This window comes from Rhinolophus hipposideros (genome assembly GCF_964194185.1).
Source record: "Rhinolophus hipposideros genome assembly, chromosome: 14".
In the NCBI taxonomy this organism is placed as follows: Eukaryota; Metazoa; Chordata; class Mammalia; order Chiroptera; family Rhinolophidae; genus Rhinolophus; species Rhinolophus hipposideros.
The window spans coordinates 18,451,300-18,478,446 of NC_138060.1; the positions used below are offsets into that span (position 1 = coordinate 18,451,300).

At 40.8% G+C, this 27,147-nt stretch overlaps 1 protein-coding gene across 2 annotated transcripts in view; it reads right to left on the reverse strand.

Moving 5' to 3' along the window:
* CACNA2D3 (calcium voltage-gated channel auxiliary subunit alpha2delta 3) overlaps positions 1 to 27,147 on the reverse strand; it is an 853,665-nt gene that overhangs the window by 137,410 nt on the left and 689,108 nt on the right. For both annotated transcript variants that reach the window (XM_081073057.1, XM_081073056.1), the window contains 3 exons: positions 26,360 to 26,455; positions 21,400 to 21,521; positions 18,651 to 18,731 (listed from right to left, as the gene is read on the reverse strand). In XM_081073057.1, the coding sequence (XP_080929183.1) occupies positions 18,651 to 18,731; positions 21,400 to 21,521; positions 26,360 to 26,455 (299 nt within the window). The remainder of the gene's footprint in view (positions 1 to 18,650; positions 18,732 to 21,399; positions 21,522 to 26,359; positions 26,456 to 27,147) is intronic.

The following is a 27,147-nucleotide window of genomic DNA, read 5'->3' on the forward strand; positions in this document are numbered from 1 at the left end:
CTCTCAGATGCTAGACTGGACTATCCACCTACTTTTCACTCCGATGACACTAAATATTCATTTGGGTGAATAGGATGTCACCTAGTTACAAAGGCCCTTCAAAGAGACCCTGAAAAAGAACCAGAGGGTTGGGAGGTGGGAAGGTCCTTGGAGAGCATTTAGTCTAGGCCTGGCAAATTTCAGGATAGCTGTGACTAGCCTCCCTGCCCATTTCAGACACTGCTAATAGATGAGGACAAACTTATCTACTGAGCCAATCTAAGGCCACAGACTCCTTCTAAATCTGTTTCCTAGGTACCCACTATTGATCAACTGGAGTTGACATATGCGATTAAACCTATTTGTTACCCTGATATAGTTTCATGTCCTCATTTTACAAATGGGAAATTGAAGCATGGAAAAGGAAAGGGACTTTTCCAAAGTCACACAGATAATTAATTGCAGGCATGATAAACGCAGTTGCAGGAGCATGTGGTTAGTATGGATGATACAATCCAGCCCCACCATTCTGCACTCATTCTGTGTGAACTACAACATGAAGACTACGACATTATTATAGTAATGGTGTGGATAAAGACAATTAGGGTACACCACCATAACGTTTACTGAGCACTCAATTTTGTGCCAATTGTTTTCCAAGCATAATATATTCGTTCTCCCTAAGCCTCGTACTGACCAAAACATTTGGGCTTATGATGGCCACATTACAGATGAAAAAACAGGATGGTTGGGTTTGAGTCATTTGTTGAAGGTCACACCACTAGTAAGTAGTGGAGTAGGAATTTAGATGCAAGTCTCTCCAAGGCCAAAACCTGGTCACATTTTGGGATATGAAAGGTCTGAAGAAGTCAGAGTTGGGATCCCTTCCTGGCACTGTCAGCACTTGCTTTAAAATATGGCACAGAAAGAAATCCAACCACCAACCAGTGTGTCCCTGCAAGAGCTGTTCCCACCAACACCCAGGAAGCCAGCTGAAAAAGCCAAGGCAAAACAGGAAAATTAAGATTTTTCTGTCACCCAAAACTATGCTAGGCTGGAAAAGATGTTCTTGGATGGGAGGGGAAGAAACTCGACTGCACTCTCTTGTAGCTATATGAGAAAAATGATAAATTAGGTGCTGGCCAATTCATAGTATTTGCCATTGAAATAACTTATGAGTACAATGAGGTTCTTCGAAATTAGGAATACTGGTCTATGATATCCAAGTCTCAAGGAGGAATGCCCACTACCGAAAGTAAAACGAGACCTTCAGACAGATGAGAGTCTGAAGGAAGAGATTAATAGCCTACACTACTCATCCTTATGCTGCTATTCCTTTCTCTGAGAGCGTGGGCTTCAAAAACCAGAGGGAAACCATTCTCTCCTATATGTAGAGCATCTGAGGACTCCTACAACACCTGCTAGCAAGACCACTTGCTATCTTCATCCACTAGAGATGAAGAATCTCTACAATGTAGCATATAACAGAATGATAAAAGGAAGGGAGGACAACAAGATGTGTACACTCCAAGAACCATAGTTTTTATCTACTATTTCTTACAAGGAATGAAAACTACAGACTACTTGGGATTATATAGGCTAAGCAGTCAGTCACCAAGCAGCAGGAGGTGGCATACCTTACCAATCTTGCAATGCCACACTAAATGGAAGGTATCTAGACACCGGACCTTTGTCTAGGGGCTGTGTGTAACCACTAGCCTTTCATATTAGTCTCCAAGTAATACTCTAAAGTCAACAATAAGGGACACTCAAGGGAGAGTGATTTATCCTGTTCATTGGCAAATACCCCACACTTTAACGATGATTAAAATTAAGAAAGATACCTGACTTGGAGCCCATTAAAAGATACTTAGGGAAAAAAAGGAAGAAAGGAAACATACTGCCCTCAAGGTGCAGGAGAAGTATGAAAAATCTATTTGAAAACATATCCCAATACAACTTTTAAAGTTTCTGAGTGGATTTGGTGCACATTATCCCCACTCACATTCCATTGGCCAAATCATGTCATATGACTAAGTTCAGAGTTAATGAGGCACAGAAGCATACAACTCCAGTAGTAAACACTGCAAGTGACATTGCAATGGGCAAGGACATGCCATCTCCTTACAGGGAAGGAGGGAGTAAATAATTGCAAACAATCAGAACATAATAATAAAATAATGACTAGTAATAGTAAATAATAAGCAAATAAGTAAGTGACAAATGAATAAAATATACCACAGTCATCATCAGAGGTACAAAAGAAACACAGAAACATATTGAATTAGTGATATAGAATACATAATATGGAATACTCCCAGATTATAGAATGGGAAAAAAAAGATGAAAACAATAGAAGATGATTGAAACAAAGGAGCAAGAGTGAAGAATCAATATGTAGATAACTGGCTTTCTCTATAAACAGATTAGAATATATCAAACAGAAGGGACAAAAAATCTGCCAAGGTATTTTCCTGAGTTACAGAAAAACTCAAGTTATATAGATCGAGAAAGGCTTACTATAAAACAGATTAATGGAAAAAAAATCAAAAGTTAGTCTAGGTTAGTGTGCGGCACATACAAGTTTCAATTAGTTTAAATCAGAGAAAAATAAATTAACAAATAGATTTGGGTAAAATTTTCAAATTTAAAGAAGAAATTTAAAAAATTTAAACCTAGAAATCAAACAAATAAAGACAAAACTTAACAAGGAACTAAACTGAGATTGCAACGTTCAGACATGCAAGGACTCAGGGAGCACGATAACTTCAAAAAAAATATATATATATCTCAATATAAAATATATATTAAAATATATATGTATATCTCAAAAAATATATATTAAAATATATATATAGAGAGAGATATATAAAATATATCTTAAAATATATATGTATATATATATATATACATATATATATATATCAAGATACACTTTAATTGATTAGGAATGAATTATAAAAAGCTAGAGGAAAGGCAGGTGGAGGAAGTATGTGAGAAGGACTTAAAAATGGGGAAGTCATGCCATTAAAGTGACAGTGATAAGCACTAAAATCAGTGAAAGTTAGAGTTAAATTTCAGTGGTTTTGCTAATATGGCTACAAAACAATACAAAGTCAATAATTTAACAAATTTCTAAGCATCAACTGCATGCCAGTCAATTTTCTAAGTATAAGAAATGAAGGAGAGAACAAAAAATATAAAGTACATGTCCCATGGAACTTGACATCTAGTGGAGGCAGAAGATAAACAAATTAAAAATACGTTAGGTGGGAAAAAAGCAGGTGTGAGTGAAAGAGACTGCTAGGGATTTCTTTCTTATACATGATGATCAGAAAAGGCCTTTCTGAGAAAATATTTGAGCAGAGACCAGAGGTGAATAATGGAACTAGTGATGAAGATATCTGGAGAAAACTGTTCCCCGGGAGAAGGAATAGCAGATGCCAAAGACTTGAGATAGGAGCGATGTTCGTATATTTGAAGAACAACAAGGAGGCGGTGTGGCTATGTTTGAGTGGACAAAGGCAGAAGTAGAAGGAGATGACGTAAGAGGGGAGCTAGGGGTCAAATCAGGTAGGACCTTATGGGTTGTGGCAGGAAGCTTTTAATATGATGCTCAATGATTCCCACTTCCTGGTACTCATGCCCTTGTTTAATCAGCTCTCCTTTTTATTTTATTTTATTTTATTTTTTTTTGCCAAAGAAATATGAATGATGTGCCATTTCTGGGTAGAAGCATTTAATTGCTAGAATGAGGAGCCTGGAATGTTGGGTTAATACCTGTAGGTATAAGATAGCTGCCCTTGAGAGTCACCTGTACCAGTAAATGTACTTTTTAAAAGCAAGAGACAAGCTTTTGTTGTGTTAAGTTGCTGAGCTCTTGGGGATTTTTGTTGCTGTAGGCTAACTTATGCTATCCTGACTAATATACCATCTAGCGCACTTGAGGGAAAACATGCCTCTAGTAATAAATATATTTTAGTGGCCCAAATTATTGACAAATATTTTGTTATCAAAATTAAAATAAAAAAAAACATCTATTGAAAAAGAATCTATTATTGTCCAGGTAACTTAGGGTCAAAATCTTAGAATTATCTGTGATTCTTCAATCTTGATAGTCACAATTTAAAGACTGGCTAAGTTCTACTGATGTCAGAAGTGGAGAGTGGAAAGGCTGGAAAACAAGATTGTGGCTCATATTCCTGTTTTCTAAGTTGCTAACAGATGTTTTGGGGCAAGAGAGTTAATATCTATGAGTCTCTGTGTTTCTATTTTTTGTGAATGAAAGTTGGCCTATGATATTAAAATTAATTTTCAGCTCTAAATAGTCTATGGTTTTTTGAAATGTTTCTCAAATGAGATTTTTGTTTTGTTTGGTTGTGCAATCACCTCTCCCTGAGGGTGGGCTGGATTTAGTGCCTTGCTCCTGACAAAAACGGAATATGGCAAAAGTGATAGGATAACACTTCCAAGATTATATTACCAAAAACTCTGGCTTCCATCTTACTCACTTTCTTGTTTGTTCTGATGGAAGTCAACTAACACTTTGTGAACAGCCCAGTGGAAACATCCAAGTGGCAAAGAAGTGAGGGAGGCCTCTGGCTAACAACCGGGTAAGAACTAAGTCCAACAACCCAGGAAGCACAGAATCTTACTGATCTCATGAATGAATGTGGAAGTATTTTCTCTGCTTGTTGAGCCTTCAGATGAGACCATAGCTATCAACAACATTTTCACTGCAGCTTCATGAGAGACCCTGGGCGACAGGACACAGCTTCACTGATCTATCTCATGCTTCACCCAGATTTCCACCTCACAGAAATTGTGAGATAGTAAATGTTTGTAGATTTAAGCTGCAAAGGTTTGGAATGATTTGTTCTGCAGCAACAGATAACTAAAAATGGACCATTGTGAAAATGAATTGTGGCTTTTAACTCTGGGTAAATTTGGAAGTCAATAGAGTTTTGAATAGGGGAGAGACATGATATTACATACATTTTAATTATGATTGCTGTGTGTCCTATGAAGAATAGATTGAAGGGGCCAGAGGTGAAAGAAAGCAGGGGAACCAGGATGGACAGCCATGGCAACAATCTAAGGAAGAGATGGGAGTGAGCCGGCCCAGTGGGGTAGCACTGGAGGTACTGAGAAGTGGTCAGATTCGGCACATCATTTGAAGAAAGAACCAACAGGATTTACAGATACATTGGTTGTGGGTAGGAGCAAAAGGGAGAAGTCAAGAATGACTTCAAAATCCTGATTCAAACAAAGAATAAAAAAAAAAAATGTGTTTTTGAGACAATGAGGAATTTGAACACTGACTAGGTAATAGGTAATTAGGAATTCTTATTTTTAGGTGTGGCAATGGCATTGTTATGTTAAAATACAAAGAAGTCCTTATCCTTTAAAGATATATACTGAAATATTTAAGGAGGAAATGATTTAATGACCAAGATTTGACTTAAAGTAATATGGGTGGGGTGGAAGTGTCCTGGGCTATTGACAGGCCATGGGGCTGATAGCTACTGGGATTAGGTAAAGATACTTGGAGTTTCTTTTTATATTTCTGTTTACTTTTGAGTATATTCAATATTACACAAATAAATTGTTTTCAAAATGACTCCAAAGTTTGTGGACTTGTGAATAACTAGATAAGTAGAATGATCTACATCAGCAAGGCTGCAGAGACAGTGTGGAGGGTGAAGATGTGAATGGAACTGGGAACTTGGCATCTACTGCATTTGATAGGCCTGTTGAGAAGGAGTGGAGCCTTTGAGTGGTCAAGGAAGAGTCAAGTGAGAGAGACGTAGGAGAGGTGAGCAGCGAAGTAGGTGAACAACCAAGTAAAGAGATACTTCAAGGAGAATGTGATCATCATGACTAGTGCTGCTGATGGACCAAGAAAAATGAACATTTCACGCAGATGGGTGGCTTAGGTGGTTAGAGCGTGAGCTCTGGGCAATGGGGCTAACGGTTCGATTCCCATATGGGCCAACGAGCTGCGCCCTCTGCAACTAGGATAAAGTCAATGAGCTGCCGCTCAGCTCCCGGATGGCCAGATGGCTCAGTTTGTTGGAGCGCAGGCTCTCAACCACAAGGATGCCGGTTCGACTCCTCGACTCCCTCAAGGGATGGTGGGCTGCGCCCCCTGCAACTAAGATTAAACATGGCACCTTGAGCTGAGCTGCCGCTGAGCTCCTGGATGGCTCAGTTGGTTGGAGCGCAGGCTCTCAACCACATGGTTGCTGGTTCGACTCCCTCAAGGGATGGTGGGCTGCATCCCGTGCAACTAAGATTGAAAGGAGAACGACTTGACTTGGAAAAGTCCTGGAAGTACACACAGTTCCCCAATAAAGTCCTGTTCCCCTTCCTCAATTAAAAAAAAAAAAAGAAAAGAAAAAAGAAATCTTAAAAAAAAAAGTAAAATGAACATTTGAAGTTCAACTTTGGATTTGTAATGTGGAAGTTATTGGTAATACAGATGAGAAATATTTCACTGTGGATAAAACCTGATTGGAATGGGTTCCAGACAGAATGGGAGACAGGAAGTGGGAAAGGTATACAGCACAAAAGCGTGAGAAATGCATAACACAAATAAAATCACATAACAACAAAAATTATTGTAGCTTAAAAACCTGAATATATCAGCAGAATTCTGGAAGACGGTAGAAGAAGGCTAGTCAAGAAAAAGCATATAAAATGACCATGAACTACATTTTCACTTGGAAATTTCTTTTCATTTTCAAAGACAATTGTACACTGTCATCTGCCTGAGCCTGGTTACATATAATTTGGCCTTGAAGTAGGAATGACATTCAGACATTGATCCTGACCTCGCGCAGATCTTTTCTATTCTATGTAGTATAGAACCGAGGATTTCTTGGGGAGTACAAACTTTGGGAGGCTATGGGAATAAAAAGCCTTTGATCAGCACTGTCCCTTTCCCACCACAGACTGGCCAAAGCATTTTCCATGAGCAAGGAAGTCCAGGGACTCACTGCCAAAGCTTATGTTCCCGCTACAGACTCTGCTCATGCCCGTCCCTTCTTCCCAGGGAGGAGAAATGCACGCCAGCTCACTTATCCTTTGTGGGCCCTTCACTTAGTATGAGTCATATATATTCCTGTCTTAACGGAGATCAAAATCCCAACAAGGTCATGAAGAGATTTGCCTGGATAAAGTCAGCTAAATAAATCCCCAAATCTCTCATGAGCCATGAAAAAAAAAAAAAAATCTGAGAAACTGTTTACCACCAAAGCATGTGAGAGCATTTCCAACGTTCTACCAAGTATTATGCTGATTATACCGTTCAGAGGTTTATCAACCAGAGCGAAGATTAAGTAAATCACTGTCTTGACAATGAGAGCACGCATTTTTAGAAAGCTTAGGATCTCTGGTTGGGATTTCTGTGTAACTACATGTACAAAGACATTAAATGCAACTGATGGACACAGTCTGATACATGCAGTTCTGTCTTCAGCATATACTAACATAGCCTCTGATTGAAATATCCACTTCACTTTTAGTATATGTGCTGCCGAAGCGAGCACACCACTTCACTTTTATAAGATAGAAGGATGGTGAAAGAAGTGAGGGAACAAGTCAGTGTTTTATTATTGTTTTTAATGGACTGTGATGTAGTTTCATCTAAAGCAGGGGTTGGCAAACTATTTTCTGCAAAGGGCTAGGTACTACATATTTTTACCTTTGCAGTCCATCAAGTCTCTATCCAAATCCCCAGCTCTGCTATCTTAGCAAGATGCCATACACAATATTGGCATGACTATATGTCAATAAAACATTATCTACAAAAAGATGGTGGCTATTTGACGAGGTACTTATCTTCAGAAGACATAAAGAACCCTTCTATCTCAACCATAAAAAGGCAAATAACCTAATTTAAATACAGGCAAAGTATCTAAATAGACATTTCTCCAAACAAAGATATGCAAGTGGTCAATAAGTTCATGCAAAGATGCTCAGCATAATTAGTCATTAGGGAAACGCAGATCACTTCACATCCACTAGGATGGCTAAAATAAAAAAAGACAGATAATAGTATGTGCTGGTGAAGATGTGGAAAAACTGAGACTGTCACAGGCTGCTGATTGTACAATGGTACAGCCTCTTTGGAAAACAGCTTGGCAGTTCTTCAAAATATCAAACATAGAGTTACCACATGATGCAACAATTTCACTCATAGGTCTCTACCCAAGAGAAATGAAAATATATATTCACACAAAAACTTGTACATAAATGTTTATATCAACATTATTAATAACAGCTAAAAACTGGGAACAACCCAGATGTCCATGAAATAAAAGGATAAAACAACTGTGTGTGTGTGTGTGTGTGTGTGTGTGTGTGTGTGTGTATGGAAATCTAGTTTGGCAATAAAAGAAGTATTAACACACGCTACCACATGGATGGACCTCAAAAACATAAGCTAAATGACAAGCGATCACAAAAGGCCACATATTGTGTGATTGCATTTATATTTCGTGTCCTGAATAGGCAAATCCATAGAGACAGAAAGTGGATTAGTGGTTTCCCGGGGCTGGGGTAGTAAGTGGGATATTAAGAATGAAAGTGTGGGTATATGAGGGGGGTTCTTTTTGGAATGTTGAAATTGTTCTAAAATTATATTGTGGTCATGGTTACATAACTTCGTCAATATACTAAAACCCAATGAACTGTAGACTTTTTTCTTTGATGTTTTTGAATTTATTTAAAAAATACAAAAAAGTGCATCTGAATGATTAAAAAAAAACACCAAAATTTGTTTTTAATTCATCATATGCTCCCGCACCAGGCCATATGCTGTCTAAAAGATGGCTCAAAGACATGTGCTGACTTCTAGACAAACTGTTTAATATTACTGAATTTGATACAAGAATATGTGAAGTTTCTATTTCTCGAGTGGTGATGGGCTCCTCATAACTGCTTGCTCAGAACCACTCACACACCATTTTCTCTCCCCCCCCCACACTCTTGCCTCAATGACACATAACACAAACTTGGGATACATGAACTGTATACTTTAAACGAGTAAATCTTATAGTACGTGAAATATATCTTAAGAGAACTGTAAATAAACAAAACAAGACAAAATAGGTGGTAGCCTAGATTTGGTCCAGTGGGCTGTAGTTTGTCAACCTCTGTTTTAAGGCATAGGTACATAAAAGTGTGAGTTTCAAAGTTTTACTACGAAACATGCCAAGATATTATAACGACATTTCCTATGCAAGTTGTCACAGAGAGCAGCACATGGCAATAAGTGTGGGCTAGTGAGTGGTGGTGGATGGAACAGTCATTCTTAACAATACAACCACACCAATAATAATTCAGCAGCTAATCATTACTGAGCACTCAGCTATAAGCATTTACCTAGTACTTTATATATATAACAACATTGTATATTATATGAATTGTGATAAAAATATGGTGAATGTTTAAATAAAATAAAAATTATTGCAGTAAAAGACACATTGCCATTAATCCTCCTTAATACTCCCCCTCACTTCAAACACATTTATCCCATCGTTTTTGCCACTTTCTGAAACAGTTCTGGAAGTCCTCTTTCATGAGTGTCTTTAGTTGCACTGTCATGGTTGCCCCTCCATGTCTTGAATCGATTCAAAACCTTTACCTTTCATGGTCATTTTGACTCTGGGGAAGAGTCAGAAGTCATATGGTGCCAGATCCAGTGAGTAAGATGGATGAGGACACACCGTAATGTTTTTATTTGACAGAAATTGCCATATCAAAAACGGTGTATGACATGGAGCCTTTCTTTTGTGATCACAAAATATGGTGAATGCTGCTGCCGAGTGCCATCCAACAGAAAGACAGGGATCCTTCAATATGGGAAACAGTGTGTCGGACCTTAGTAAGTGTGTGACTAGTTTCAACTTGTTCAGTGCAGTCAGTCAGGTGTGAGTTGAGAGAAAGTGTGTTTTAATACGTGTCGTAAATCATCCTCCATCATGACAATGCTCCGTGTCACACATCATTTCTGGCATATGGCAATTTCTGTCAAATCAAAACATTACGGTGTGTCCTCACCCACCTTATTCACCGGAACTGGCACCGTGCGACTTCTGGCTCTTTCACAAAGTCAAAAGGATTCAGGACATCGAGGCAGCCACGACAGTGCAACTAAAGACACTCACAAAAGAGGACTTCCAGAACTGCTTCAGAAAGTGGCAAGAAGGATGAGGGGATAAGTGTGTTTGATGCAAGGGGCAGTATTTTGAGGGGATTAATGGCAATGTGTCTTTTACTGTAATATTTGTTTTTAATTTAAACATTCACCATATTGTTTGATAATACCTTGCACATTAATTTATTTCTCTTACAGGAACCAAAGGGGCACCCTAAAGCCAGACAATCTGAGTGTAATAAATATTATATTATCGATTAACAATGAAACAAATATCCATCTCTTAAAAGCTAGGCTGTTAGAAATCCAACTAATCAACCTCATTTTATAAACATGAAAACTCTGGTTCAGAGCAGGAGCAGAGAATGGCTCTGTGCTCATTCCTAAATGCATGGTTCACATAAGCTTTAAAGTTCAAATCTCACCATGATCTTCAAAAACAGGGGCCTTAAATTGCTGATACAGAAAATGCAAGCCAGGTACGAGGACCTGTTACCCTAAAATTCGGCTGCTGATTTTTGGGTTGGGGGACGTGTTGGGGCTTTTGACTAAGGTTTATAAAAGGACAGTGACTCTTGGAAGTGAGTGTCCTGGAGAGTTAGCACAGAGGATCCAGTTTCTCAAAATTCTAGGCTATTTTTATTCCTAGAGCGGTAATCTTCACCATGACCTTGTCACTGGCTATTGTGGTATGCAGAACAGCTGTTCTACATGGCAAACTCTAACTCCAATTCTGTTGCAGACTTAAATTATAGTGTGATCAGTAGCTGCTCACTAATCCACTTCTATAAAGTGTATTGTTGTCAGTCCTACTGGCTTAGCTCTCCTTTAGCTCCTGCATTGCACCCATTTGTCAGATTACAGAAACAAACGCCAAACACATGAAAAGCCGCTAATGAGACATATTGCAGAGGATATAAAGCATGAGTACTTTTAGAGCAAAATAATGTTACATAATTTTAAAGTTATGGATATGCTGCATTTTCCTATGTTTGTAATTCTCTGTTCTGTTGTAAACGCCTTTAATATTTAAATAAATAAATATGTGAAGAAATATATAAAATATGAAACTTGGTATAAAAAAAAAAAAGCCCCACCTTAGGGGACATTTTGGAAGGTAGCTATGCTCACCACTATGCCACCAACGCACACTCAGGGGACATTTTGAGCAAAGGTTTGCCTTGGGTTCTCCTCCTCCCCCAGAGTAATGGGTCATGTGGCCACCTGCTTTTAGATCATCTAAATACACCCGAACCCTGAGAGACTCATTCATTCTCAGAGTACCCACCTGGAACATGGCCACAACATGTATGAGGGGTCTCGTTCAAGATTCTTGGAGAAGTCCATTCTCTTTGCCTGGAATGCTCTTCCCACCGGTCTTTCCATAATGGCTGCCTCTCCTCATTCAGGACTCTGCTCATGTCACCTCCTCAGGGAGGCCTTCCCTAAGGCCCTGCACCCCCCAATCTGGAGAGGCACTGCCCCCACCACACACCCATATACACGTATGTATGAACATGGGCAGGCATCCCTGCCTTTACACTGCCAGCCACACTTCATCTCTTTATCCTGATGTGTTTTCTACAGAGCATTTACCACTACTGCAAATTCCCGCTTCTCTCCCTTCCTTCACTCATGCCATATTTGTCTGTTGTCTTTTATCTCCCACACAAATGGATGTTCTCCTTTGGCAGCAACTTGGTTTCGCTGTGTTCTCAGGGCGCATGGAAGCATTTGGATGGAATGATTCTTCATGGGGCAGCTGTCACCCCAGCTTCTGGGTGTAGGATACCAATAGTGCCCTCTCATTGAATAACAAATAATTCCTCCCCATTCTACAATGCCACTGGGGCACGTGTTCACAGCACTATCTCCAGCACTAGGTATACAGCAGGTGCTAGATATATGTTTACTGAATGATTTTATTTAAAAAAGAAGAAATGAAACAAGATCTGTCTGTATATGAGCCTATAAGGGAAAACACTGAATTTGACAGAGCCAAGAGCTGGGTTTGCCTGTCAGTTTAACCCAGAATTTCTCAATCTGGCCCCTACTGACATTTTGGACGAGATAATTCTTTGTTGTTGTGAGAGCTGTTTGTGCCTTGCAGAATGTTTGGCAGCATTCCTAACGTCTACCCACTAAATGCCAGTAGCATCTTTCCTAACTAGTTGTGACAATCAAAAAAGTTTCTAGATGTTGTCAAATGCTTTTTGGGTGGCAAAATTGACCTTGGTTGGGAACTACTGGTTTAATCAATATGTGTTAATTTCTTCCAAGAAAAAAACACTTCCTTTACTCAGAGCTAACAAACTGGATGTTTATTCATGCAGACTGGATACAGAAACCCTGACATACTAGTTAACTCCTGTATACCAAATGTGTGAAATGCCACCAAAGGAATGGTGTCAAACTGAATGTTTGCCCATGCCATTTTACCAATGATATTCATCCAATTCTAATAAAGGGTCCATGTTAAATAGTACTCTCAGTTTAAATAGCACATAGCTGACAATAACTAATGGTCAACGATGTTAATCAATCTCTTTCCTAGTTAGCTGGTTAAAATGAAACCTTTTGTCCTATCATCAAACCTTTCTCTTCATCACACTGCCTTGAATTATGCAAGTGAGACTACATAACCCACATTTTAAAAATTCATTCAAAGAAATGAATATTGTGGTCTGTATTCCTTGCAAAGGAACTGACCGGCAGATTAGAGCACCCCCGCCCCCAAATTTACTAAAAATAATTGAATTTTGTACTTAAAATAGGTGAATTTTTGGTATGTAAATCAGACCTCAATGACTCTGTTTAAAAAAAGTTTCTGTAAGAAACTGATGCCTAACGGACACATAGACCAATGGAACAGAATAGAGAGATCAGAAATAAACCCACATCTGTATGGTCAATTAATCTACGACAAAGAACATACAATGGGGTAAAGAATGTCTCTTCAAAAAATGACATTGGGAAAACTGGACAGATACATGCCAAAAAATGAAACTAGACCACTTTCTTATAACATATACAAGAATTAACTCAAAATGGATTAAAAACTTAAATGTAAGACCCCAAACCATAAAACTCCTAGAAGAAAACATAGGCAATAAACTCTCTGACATTGCTCTTAATAATATTTTTTATGGATATGTCTCCTTGGGCAAGAGAAACAAAAGAAAAAATAAACAAATGGGACAACATCAAACTAAAAAGTTTTTGCACAGCAAAGGAAACCATCAAAAAACCAAAAAGATAACTTACTGAATTGGAGAAGATATTCACCAATGACATATCTGATAAGGGGTTAATATCCAAAACTCATACGGAACTCATACAACTCAACACCAAAAGACAAACAGTATAATTAAAAAATGAGCAGAGGGCCTGAACAGACATTTCTCCAAAGAGGACATACAGATGGCCAACAGACATATAAAATGATGTTCAATGTCACTAATCATCAGAGAAATGCAAATTAAAACCATCAGGAGATATCACCTCACACCTGATCAAATGGCTTTCATTAAAAAATCAACAAACAACAAGTGTTGGCAAGGATGTGGAGAAAAGGGAACCTTGTACACTGTTGGTGGGATTACAAACTGGTACATCCACTGTGGAAAACTGAATGGAGTTTTCTCAAAAAAAAAAAAAAAAATGGAACTAGCCTATGACCCTGCAACCCCACTTCTGGATATTTTTCTGAAGAAATCCTACACACTAATTAGAAAAGATATATGCATCCCTATGTTCATTGTAGCATTATTTACACCAGCCAAGATATGGAAGCAACTTAAGGGCCCATCGATAGACACTTGGATAAAGAAGAGGTGGTACGTATATGCAATGGACTATTATTCATTCATAAACAAGAATGAAATCTTACCATTTGTGACAACAAGGATGGACCCAGAGGGTATTATGCAAAGTGAAATACATCAGACAGAGAAAGACAAATACTGTGTGATTTTAGTTATAAGTAGAATTTAAAAAACAAAATACGCAAACAAAACAGCAACAAACTCATAGATACAGAGGACAAACTGATGGTTGCCAGGTGGGAGGAGGGTTGAAGGGATGGATGAAAAAGGTGAAGAGATTAAGAAGTACAAATTGGCAGCTGCAAAATACTTGCAGGGATGTAAAGTACAGCGTAGGGAATATAGTCAATAATATGGGTACTAGATAGGCACTAGACTTACCAGGGAATCACTTCATAAGTTACATAAATGTCTAACCACTATGCTGTACACCTGAAACTAATATAATATTGAATGTCAACTCTAATTGAAAAAAATAGAAATTTAAACAAAAGAACGAATGCCTCATGTCTATAATCGGTATCTTTCTGTTGCTGATCAAATTAGCTATTCTAAGCATGACGTTTTATGCTTAGACCTCAGAAAAGACATCTGCTGATGCAGAGATAACTACTGGGCCAACACAGTTGTCACAAGGATGGGACACTAAACAGTTTTGTATTCCTTAAAATATCCATATTGTTCTGTATCATATTACTATGGTGTGGAGTGGAGTTTTATCTGCTGAGTGCCTTTCTCAGTGTTTTAGTCAAGTACTGTGTTCCCATGGTCTGGACAGTAAATTTTGTAAGCTGAAGTACCCACATATAGCAGGTGAAAAAGAATCCCATATTCCTTGAGTCATTTATTCAGTCAATACTTTTGACAAACTTATCACATGGCAGCGCTTGTACTTGGCACTGGGAATAGACGGATAACTGGGACAGTCCTTACCTTGGAAATGTTTAATATTTATTTAAGAAATCAAAATGGAACATTGTAAGGATTGATTTTAGATTCTGAAATGTTAAAATGTACATTTTTAAGTAAATAAAATAATTCAGAATTTATCATCTATTATTTTAAAATTCTAGAAATCTGGACTTCCTTATAAAAATTGAGGTGAGGTATTTTCTATTTTTCAGAGGAACAAGTCTAAAAGGAGAACAGGGAGGTCAGGCAAACACTCCAACGAGGACAGGAGTCCCCTGCAGAGTTTCGCCCTCGAACTTGGCTCCCTTCCTCCCCCTGTACATTGCTTTTCTTCTCTAGGTCATTTCCATTGGGGCGTGGTGGAAGCAATGCCTATGACTACTGGTCCCTAGGGCCTTGTCTCCCCATCGAGAGGAAAGTGGAGAATTAATGCCATTATTTAGACAATTTATGGAACACAAGTCAGTAATAATTAAGGACGAAACAGGTTTCTACAAGTTCAATTCAATTTACAGAATTCTTAGAGGACCGATCCACCACGCTTCAGGCACTCCTCAGGGTTGTGCTGTGAGGGACAGAAGATGAAAAGGACAAAGTCTTTGACCTCTAGGACCTCTTTTTAATTCACTTGCCCTGTGTAGACGTGGCTTTCAAAGTAACTGCTATTTGCAGTCTCAGGGGCAATTATAGGGCCTGGTTATGATTCATTTATATCTAGAGTGCCTGGTCAAAGCAAGAGGTGAGGAAATATTTATTGAATAAATGAGTGAATGAATAGAAATGGGTTATTGCAAATCCTAGCTTTTTTATACTTCTTCATATTCAGGTATTTTCTTGTTTGTTTTCTCATGTTATCCCAGAGTCAACCAAGAATAAGGTGAAAGAGAGAATGATCCCAATCTTATTTTAGATCGACCTTCAGAGACCCAAGACCACACATTTAACAAGTTATAGAGTCAGTAACAAATCTATGTGGACTTTACCGTCCAAGGTTTGCATTTCTAATAACAACAGAAAAATGGATAAGGGGCCTGACACACACAGAAGATTCCAGGGCTCTGGAGAGACGGTAGGTCAAAGAGAAAGTCCTACCACTTCTTTCTTTGCAGTGGGAAAGCAATTAAGAAAATTCAGCCCACGAGTGGCAGCTGGAGAGTTGGCAGGTTCCTCAAGAGAAGGGCTGTAAGCAAAGTCATAGGCCAAGAAGATGGATGGGGCCCATTTATGCACCGAGGCTGACACATAAATGGAATCTTGCCCAGTTTGACTGCCCTTTCTTCAAAGATGGCATTGACAGATGGTATCTAAATGTTTTTGTTTAAAAAAGAAAGCAAGAAAAAAGAAAGTAGAGAATAATACTAATAATAAAAACAAAACAAAACAAAACAAGAAACTCTTTCTACTCCAAACAGACACGTCGCCAATGAACATGAGAATACCAGATCAGGTCTGGGAGCAGTGTGGGCCTTTCAAAGTAGTCCTTGATAATTATTTGCAAAGTTGTACACCTTTCCTTTCATATAAATTTCAATTTAACACAAGGATTTCATTGAAACTCCAAATGACTGCCAGTTGGCTGTATCCCATCTGCGGTGGAAGACACACTGGTGGGGGACATGCCTGCTCACATATTCCATCTTCACCTGCCAAAACAAGGCTTCTTCCCCAATTAAAATGGCCTTTTAAAAAAATGTTAGAATGGTAAACAATGTCTACTTAATTTGAGGAAAATACACAGAAGAAAGTTATGGAACGCACTCATACAGAGTCAGTGAAATCTGGGGGAAGTAGTGAAGCGGTTGCTCAGCTTTCAGAGACAGAAGGGTCCTTCTGAGGTCATTCCCTTCGTGGTGCTGCATGCATGGCAGCCTTCGAGATCAAACTGAGCAAATCTATTTGATCTTACATCTACCGAACACATTATGACAAGAAAGGCTAATAATCACCAGTGTTACAAGGTAAGAACTAAATACAACTCCTCAGATAACCTTACGTCTTTATCATGCTCTGTCATTGCCTTCTGAACATGGGGACCAGTTGACATATACTAAGGAGCAGTAAACAACAGCATGTGTCTTCCACCAACTCAAGGTGGGCCAAACCTGCCTGTGGTCTCTGGGTAATGGTGAAACGCCATAGTAGATCAACAAACCATTTGGAAAATTCCCATTCTTCTCCAGACTGGATACGCAGTGCCCAGGCTGAGCCCACGTTTCACCCATACTCAGTCCCAAAGACATTTATTAAATCCGAGGCATCTGGAAATATTTGAGCATAGTCCGTAAAACTTGGACAGCGTGGCTTGGATGGCCACTGTCATCTTAGGGTCAGCACAGAGCATACTTTGTGATGACTGAATGAGAAACCCAAGGAAAAGATTTTAAAAAGAAATTTCAAACAGACAGACAGCTTCGTCCGATCACGTCTTTGGCAGCTGCTGCATGTGGTACCAGCTCCAGAGAGATAACATGCCTCCAGAACGAGCTGGCTGGTTCAGCCTGGAGGTAACCACATCTGACCTCTTTTAAGCACAAATAAATCTTCCTGAGTTAAATAATGATCCTGTCTCCTACTTTCCTCAAGGAACATGAGACACTGAGTGACAAAATTTAAAGACAACAGCCATGAATCCTCAGAATCCTTCTCTCGGAGCTGATTAGTTACAGGTCTGCTTAGTTCAAGCTGAGCTACAGGTCAGATACATAAGACTGTCTTCTTTGCCATACCCAGTAGCCCAGAAATAACCAGGGCACTGTCCCCAAATCTTTCAAACCCTGCTAATACAATTATGAGGCATAGGCTAAGTCGGAAATAAGGTGGAGAAGAGAACCCAGTGTTTCCTAGCCAAACAACAACCACTTCAAACATGTCTGCCCTGTTTGTGTTCCTTCCCACAAACATTTGAGAAGACACAGAAGTTGATGGTCAAAGTCACCCTCCAGGAAAACTTCTTGAGGGAGGCTGCTCCAAAACCAAATGACCCCTTTGGTAAATCTAGCCAATATCAGGATGGTGCTTGGAAGGTCTCCCCCATCCATCAACCAGTGGATTCAACAATTATTTATCAGAAATAGATGATGTGCCAGATATTCTTTCAGGCCCCATTTTTTCTCAGCAGATATCCTCCAAAGAGAGCCTGCGGCAGTTTCCAGCCCTTAGGCCAAATACCACCAATGAAAGCGCCCAGCCAGCCACAGACAGACTGACACTCCTGAGACTGAGAGATATGGGAAAAGCCAAAAACAAGGTTTCTTTGACAATTCAAGACTCTCAATAGTAAAATGGTTTGGCTTTCTCCGTGTCCCAAACCGGCACCTGCAGATACATTTAACTCTAATTCCTCAAGGGGATTAGGGTGATGAAAATCTCAGGCTCTCTGGAGAAGGGCACATTACAGCTTGAGCTTGCCTAAAACAAACCCACAATTTCCTTGTAGACCCACTGTTATCCTAATGATGTGGAAATGGGAGGCCGTGCTTACTTTAAATGAGCATGCTACCTACTGTCGAGAAATACTCTTCTGCACACACCAACAATTTCTTCCTGGCTCAGAGTTGAAGAACAAAAGTCCTGGGAAAAATTTATGTTTTCATATCAAATACAACCAGCTGTCAGAACCTGGGATTGGAGGAGATGACACCAAGTTGAGGAGGGAGTAATTAAATTGTTTTTTCCTTCCAAAACCAACTTTCCGGTATACAGAAGTAGTTGACTGGCCAGATAAGTGGATGCCATGCTTATTTTATATTCATCGATTAAAATCCATTGTTTACCTGCCACCACGGGAGATTTCCGTTCATCCAGGAGCTGGATGGAAGTACTCGCTGTCACCACATTGCTTTTGTTGACTGTTCCTGTAAGAAGAAAAACGAAAAATGGAGATAGTTACAGTACACATGTTCAGAGAGTAGTCATATTGGCTCAGTAACCAATTCTGCAGATGGGACTGGGGCTCACTTCCCAGAACCCAGAGTTGGCCTACTCTGTTAGGCCACAGGTGCTGGGTAGCCAGTCCGCTACCCAGGTGAAGGAAGCAATGAACCAAGTTATGACCACCTACACTGGGGAACGTCCAGCCTGTTCTCATCAAAATTATTGACCACCATGGCGGGACCACATTTTTTTCTAATTTGTGGTTACTAATTGCAGTGTTTACTTGTGTCAGTAATCATATTTATATTGCCTTTCTAAATATAGCTATGGAGAGCTACATGAGAAAAAAGTTTTGAAATTATTTTACGAGTTGAGAACCTCAGCTCTGATTTGTTGGTTCAAACTTTACTGACTTATGAAATTCTAATTCCCAGCCCAGTTTTTCTTAGCAAAATCATTCTGAACAGGAATAGAGCTGGAATGCAATCCTTACTCCAAACTCTTGTTAAGGTGGTAACAATAAGGCATTGATATTAAGAGATTTTCAATTACTAACAGTGGTTCCAATACCCATGAAGTAAAAGATGCTGAGCACAAATTCCTAATGCCCACAGTTAATCATTGTTAGCCCAGTGCCTAACCTTATAAAAGGTGTTCAATGAATGTAAATTAAATGAAATCGATTGAATTGAGAAGCAGGGAGAAGGCAGACCTGAATTTGAATACACTTATGACCAAACCAATTAAGAATTTCCTTCTGGCCCAAGTCTAAACAGTAATGAAAACCAGCTTGTTTTCCAGTATGTACAGGTACTCAACACACAGTAGAAAAAAATGAGAACGCTCCACCACAACACTTGTACTTGGTGAGTTTTAACATTTTTCCCTGAATCTAAAGGGGCCAAGAAATCTCTTAAGATATTATGTCATCCATGACTTTACCATGAAAAAGGTCAATTCCTTTTCATTGTATGATTTCACTGAAAGTTCAATGAACACTCCACTTGCCAAAAACCAATTAGACAACAGCCTTAATTAATCAGAATTTGTTTCTTCCAGACATAATTCTTTGTAGGAAAAACCATGAATAAGAAAACAAATGGACGTGAAAGCCATCACACACACACACACACACACACACACACACACACACACACAGCCCACATTTGGGAGATGCTTGCATCTCCCACAGCTCCTTCTCCCTGTCCAGTTTTGGGCAAACGCCACTCTGTCACAAAAGGATAACTTAATGATTCCAATCCAGATATAACAAAAAGGTTCTATTTTTTTTTTTCCTTTAGAGAACCATGAAACAGAAAGCATCATGAGATTGCATGATAAAAGAAGACATTATTACTGATAAGTTTGCAGCAGAATGAGAAAGTCCAGTTGATATTTTCAGCAATAAACTGTGATAAGCATAATAAAAAGAATGATTTCTGGTCACCTGGAAATTTACGTTTGAGAACACACACACATGGGTGCGGGTACGCATAAGCCTGTCAGCTCAAGGAACACAGACTCAAGAATCTCAGTCCTAAAAGGAACGTAATTGATAATCTTGTCAAAAATCCTACCTAGCAAGAGAATTTCTACAATAGCATTTGCCTTTTCTTGAATACCTTCATTAATGAGGGGCCCTCTTCTTAATGCGTCCATTCAACTAATTATTAAACAACTCTGGTCCACATGTCTTGTGCAGATTTTGAAAGCACTTTTTATGAAGGTGTTTTCATTCACGGACATAAGCAAGTGCCAAGACTCTGGGAAGGGGCTTTGACACCAAGCACTAGGGAACCTCCACTCGGGTTGACTTGGGAATGCTTGTAAGAGGTTAATCCTAAAGGCTCTGATATAAAACGTAAGTATAGACTGAACTGTGCAGAACATTCCAGATTTACAGAATTAGGTTTTACTGCTTTCTGAAATGTCTGCAGTGCACAGTGCAGAGCCATACACAGAATGGACCCCAATAATACTGGGTGCATGAGACAAGAAAAAGCCAAGGACAATTAAAAAGCATTTCTAGTTTGACGTGCTTCTCAAACTGATTGAAATAAAACAGTATGCAGTTATTTTGTTTTGGAGGGAGGCAACCTTATTTGTTTTTTATAATATCATAAAATCTTAGGACTGGAAAAACTATTGGCTACGTGCTCCCCATTGGGTACTGCAGCCTTCCATCAGGATAGCACAAGGCTATAGAAATTCTTAGTCCTTGCTCCTGCATGTTGATTTTTAAAGCAGTTCAGTTTGGATGCGAAATTGGGGGACTCCAAAGTGATGTGATTTGCTTCAGGTTCTGCCATAGGATGTAGGCCTGCCTGAACTTTCTCTAAGTAGGGCCATGACAACATTTTTAAAAAAATCTGAGAAGTTTGTATTCAAATTCCACATGGTACACAATTAACAGTCCTGCTCTCTGAAATGCTCTTTGCACAATCTGGTTAAAGCAAAATCTTCATTCTATTTGGGGTTGTTACACGTATGGACTAGGTCACTGGTTCAGCACTGGGCCGATATTCAGTATTGGCTCCTGAGGCTGACTGTAACTCTCCGCAACTTCTGGGCAGCTCTCCCATACTCTGCACGCAATGCCCAGGCCAGTAGGACCAGACAGACAGCCCTGCCTCCCACAGGGACACCCACCTGTGCTGAAGGGGATCGAGTAGACGAAGCTCCCTGGAATCTGCTCAGCAGCTCTTCGGTACCAGAGAGGGAAATGGTCTGCGTTAAAAATATTCTCCTTGTCTCCAGCTCTCAGGAAGTCCCTTGAAATGGAAAGGAATAAGAGCATGGCACCAGTCCGCAAGGAAAAGACAGACATAGGTGCATCACAACTGCTTTTGTTGGATAAAAACAGTGTTGGCCTTTAGAGCAAGAAGGAAAAAAAAAAGCCTCCAGAAATCATATCAGAAGACCAAAGCGTAGTCAGAAAACTTTGCCTTGCCTTAAAATCCACACATGGACACATATCCTTGGAAAGATCAACTACTTATGTAGATCTTAGTCTTAGCAAAGGTGTAAAGGAGGTAAAGTGGGCCATGTGGGGATGTGGGCTCCCTTCTCTCCGCCTCTCTCTACTCTCCAGCCCAACAGGACTGCTCTGGGTTCCCTCGGTAACCCCCGTGGCCCCCTGCCTCACTGCCTGCTGCCACAGTGCTTCTCTCTATCCAGAAGGCTGCATGCATTGTGCCCCGCATCTGTTCCTGTCAAAATCACATTCATTTTAAGGTGTGCCTCAAATACCACCTACCATATTCATGCAGAGACAGACGCAGGTTCTTGCCCCATGCTGGGGCCCCACAGCCTCGGTCACTCTCACACAGCCTTCCTTTTCTTTGTCCTTATCGGCACAATTGTCATGCCTCCATCCCAAGCCTCCCAAGATCATTGAGGAAAGGAGGCTTTGTTCGCCTTTTTGCACCCTTCCACAGAACCTTAAACGTACTGAAGCCCCAATAACTGCCTGACTTCTCTCCCGACTCATGTTTACTGTCCAGCATCTGAGTGCTTTGTCTTGGCTGATATGGTATAACTCAGGGTTGGAAATGACTATCTGGTTAGCCCACAGTCTGCAGAGATCTTTCAGGAAGGGAGATCAGTCAGGGGACAAGGTGTATGTAGGTAAAAGGCCACTAATTGAACCAGAAATGGCACCATTTTCAATCCAGCAGTTTGCAGCATGGAGTCGGTTCATGGTGAGAAATACTCAGATATTCCATATTGTTTTTATATGCCAAATTACAACTAGTTGGTTATTAGAAACTACTTGAACTTGGCACCCAGTTCAGGAAAGTATTCTGTAGTTTTAGGGTATGGTCAACCAGTGATCTCTTGATAGCTTCCAAAGATGCAGGGCTCACTCCTTTGAGAAAAAGCCTATGCCGTCAGAGGTTACCCTCAAAGTCTCAGACAGGACGGAAATTTGCCTCCCGTAACTTGCCCTAGACTGTCCTAAGTACTCTCCAAGGGCAGAGGCCTTATTTTTCTTGACATTCCCGGGGCCTAATATTCATGAGGCACCCACTGTATGCTTAATGATCACAGAATAAATCAAACCTCATATCTAGATAAGAGCTCCTCAAGTATTAAACACAATTGGCCATGTCTTTTCTAAATAATCTTTCTCAATTCTTCCAGAACCCCTCCTCAGTATGGCCACCAGCCTATGTAAAGGGCTCTACTTTGCTCACATCCCTATGGTAATTTGCGCTACTACACCTGAACATAGCAGACTGAAAATGGTCGGACTTTCCTGCCTACATTTGTTTACGGACTCTCACCAACAGGACAATACTCCAGAAATTAAAATCTTATTTTGTTTTTAAGTTGGCAAAAGCACTCTGCTCTCACTCAGAAAACCAACTTGGGAGCCTCGGACCAGACTGAGGAGGTGCAGACATCCCTGTGCCACGCAGAATGCTGCACGTGCGGAGCTCCAGGATCGACGGCATAGACCAGCTCCCCTTGGCCCTGCTATATTCAGCAGTAACGTATCCCCATCCTAAAATCATCAGGTTGCACTAATATTGAACTGTGAGTTTTTTCATTGTTTTCTTTAGGCCTGAGATTCTTCAGAAACCTGACTTGGACAGGTGTACGACGGAGACTGTTGCCCAGACGTAGGTGGAATGAACTGCTGCCTCCCACACTCCGCCACGGGCACAGACATGACATGTTCACCAGTGCACTTCTGTTCAGCGGTAAGATGTGTATAACCGTATGGAGGAGGTGACCTCATGCAGCAGTTAATGGTGCTTTAGATGGCCCTTTTCCAGTCACCGTAGGTGGGATGATAGCTTGGTTAGAAGGTGGAAGGTGGTTCTGGCTTAGACTGATGGAGACATCCATGCTTTGGGATGGCAGGCAATAGTTCTGGAACACTGCACATCTGGCTGGCTAGTGCCTGCTGCCTCGGACCAGACCCGGCTGGTACCCAGGGCAGGAAGCAGGAGCCCGCAGCTCATGATCTTTACTAGCTCTGTATGAATGCGAATGGGTCCATGACAATGACCAAGTAGTGATTCAGAAGGAACCAGGAAGAGGAGACCTGATTCTACAGAATCTCTGAAAATGTTCTTTAGGAAAATAGATCCTTCTTTTGTGTACTAGGGGCTGTTCTGGTGTTGTGTAAGACAGGTCTAGGTTTTAGGCAGAGCTGAATGACCTTGGGTGAGTTACTTGGGTCAGTTACTGAGTCTCTAAGCCCCTTTTGTTCATCTACAAAATGAGAATAATAACAATATGACACTTACCAGGATACTATCAGATTTATATAGCACCATAGGTAAAGGGTTATGTAAACTGAAAATGGCTTGAACAAACATATGGGTATCTTAAAAGCCAGCAGTTTCTTTTGTTCTCTGTGGTTCAAATGGGAGCCGTGAAGTGCTCACCCCTTCAACTTAGGACTGTGGGGGAGAGGGAGAGGCCGACATCACTGAACGTGTCTGTACGACATGTGATCCAAGAGGCCACACTGAAGGCTCGGGATATATTAATACTGGGGATGATGACAGGTTACAGAGGCCACGAATTACAATTGAAATACCTCCAGCAGCAGGTGGTGGGGATAGGAGGTGGAATCCCAGTACAGGAGGCTGATGATAGTACACATTAGTTCCGGAGGGGCGGGGGGTGGGGATCTTGTGTTACCCAGTACTCCCTCAACACTCATACACAGACTCTTCCGTGTATGCCTTCTTAAAAAAAAAAAAAAAAAAGAAAAAGAAAAGAAAAGAAAAAAGAAAAAAGAAAAGAAATTCTAAATGCTTTCTAACCATGGCTAAATAGAGTATATCCAAGTAGTTGGGTCTCAATGGATGTCATTTCATTGGAGGGGGTAGAGGTCTAAGACCTGAAGACCATAAGACCACAGAACCCAAGTTGCTTCTATATGAATCAGTGACATATGTTTCTTGAAGACAACGGAGTAGTTCATCCATCCAAATATCTAATGAGTACTCAGTCTGCGTCACTGGAATATCACAGAGAATAGAACTCACGGTTGTAGGTATTTCTAGCTCCCAAAGCAGCGTTGTATTTATCATTGTTCTGATTCTCACAATAATGCAGGGGGATCATTATCATCATTTTTAAAACGCACAGAGTGAATCCAATGAGCGAGCTAAGCCAGCTGCACATCCCAGCAGTCCTGAGTGCGGTCCTGCCATCTTTGAACTCTCACGATAACACAGATATCAGACTAGCGAAGGGCCGTGTTTTGTGGTTGTTATTGTTTTTCTTGTTTGTTGGTTTTCATCTCAAAACAAACAACAGCCCTCCTCTTTGAGCACGAGAGAGTCTCTGTCTTCTTTGCCTCTCCGCATCCTACGGGGAGAAGGCAATGGGTGCCTCACATTGCTGTTCCTTCCTGGAAATGTGCCCTCGGGAAAAATAACTGTTCGAAGGCAAAGGGTGAGAGAAGGCTTGAAAAAAATCAAGTCGCAACTATAGCCAACTTCCCAAATGACAAATGTGAGAGGCTGAGGAAGAGTCCTTGAGTAGGAATTAAAGCAAGTCCACAAAACATTTAAAACTCGATTGACCTGACATATACCAGACTTGGTTCTACGAGATCACATGATGGTGTCAGGGCCTCATCTAACAGAGGCAAGAGCGCTGCTGAGCTGGGCCTGATGACAAGGAGCATCTCCTGGTAGGGCCCCTGCTGGGTTCATCCCTCTGAAAGTGGCAGCCGTCCTGTGGCTTGGTTATTCACCGCCAGGTACCCGAAAGGCCAAGGTACATGAGGCTCTCTGATAACCTCTGAACTCCTCCAATACACTATGCATGCTTTCTGAATCTCTGATTCCATTTGTCCCTGGCATACTAATGCCTCTTACTTCAGAGAAAAAAAGTTGAGAAAACTTATTAATGGGCTCAGAAAAGACGCCCCAGATTCACACCAGCTGTGGACAAACACCCACTTAAAGAGTTAGGCCCCGTGGCTCTCTGCAAACCCAGGGACTGAACAGTGCTTTAAAGGGCATCTGGGTACTGGACTTGGTGACTGAGCTGTGCTCACTGTCCCTCTGGGTCTCTCTGGAAGCACAAAGAAGCATTGTCAAACCCACATGACACCAGACAGCCCATTCCTGGGTGTGGGGCTCTGCAGGCCCTCAGGCTCAGTGAAGAGGCACAGAGGTTTATCAAAACATACACAAACAAATAAACAACAGACTTGAAACACTGATTCTTGGACAAGCAGGAATTCCTCAGCAGAGCTGCAGAACAGCTGAACTCCCTGAAGCCATTTGTGGGGGGATGTGCTGTCACCCCTCTGGCGGCTCCCCCAGCAGCCGCACCATCTCCAGAGTTCTGAAATGACTCACTCAAGAGGGTGGTAGGGGACTCTGGGACAGTGGCCAGAAGGCAGCAAGCCTGAAGAACAAAGGGTTGTGGAAGGGCCAACGGGCAGGTGAACAACACACTACGGCCTCTGGGGTAGAACGGAGAGGACAGTGTCACCAGGCCTGGCGGGGGGTGGCGGGCGCTGAATTTTGTTTCTGCCAGTGATGGAAGGAATCAAGAAATGTAATAAGCTTTCCTTTGAACCTCCCCTCTCAGGGTCTCACTGGGCCCCACAGTGAACCGTCCTACTCACTGGTTGGTGAGCTGCTCAGCCCCAACAAACAGGTTGATTCTCGAGAGGCCGGTACGAGTGCCAAGGAAGGCAACTTCCACACCCTTGTCAGAATTCCTGAAACAGAGCAGCAGACATCAGGGGGATTCTTCCAGACAGGAAGTAAGTAATAGCTTCTGCATTTTAAGACTCATGGAATGTTTTACAAAATAGCAGTTTTGAAACCTAAAAATTTAAAAGAAATGATAGAAACACACACACACACACACACACACACATACACACACACACACAAGCACAGAATACAAACTCTTGTCACTTATAAACGTTTTTATCGTAATTCTTGCAAGAAAAGTTCGGAACTCCACAACAAAAGCACCATGAGAAAATGCACCCTCTATGCTGAATAAGCACACCTTTATATCAAGTTACTGGGTACAAGTTCAGAGAGAGAGTGGGAATGTCTTTAAGGAAAGGAAGAAAATCCTTACAGCTAGCCTCGCTTTCTGCATTCATGCTACAAAGTATATACTCGGTCCTGAGACCATTTGTGGAATCTGGCATTCGTGAAAACAAGCAACTGAGCCACTTTCACCATTCCCCATTTCCTAATCTGGAAATGTCTAGGACTTGAATTCTTCACCATTTGGGGGGCACTAACTTATAACTTCTGTCAGAACATAGGCCCTATCCCCACCACCAACCCCAAAGAGATGAGTAAAGAAACAACTTCTTCAAACAGGCCTGCAGAATGCCATGCATAGGAACCCTGAGAAGGGCCTGAGCAAAGAAAAGTCTTTTCAAAATTC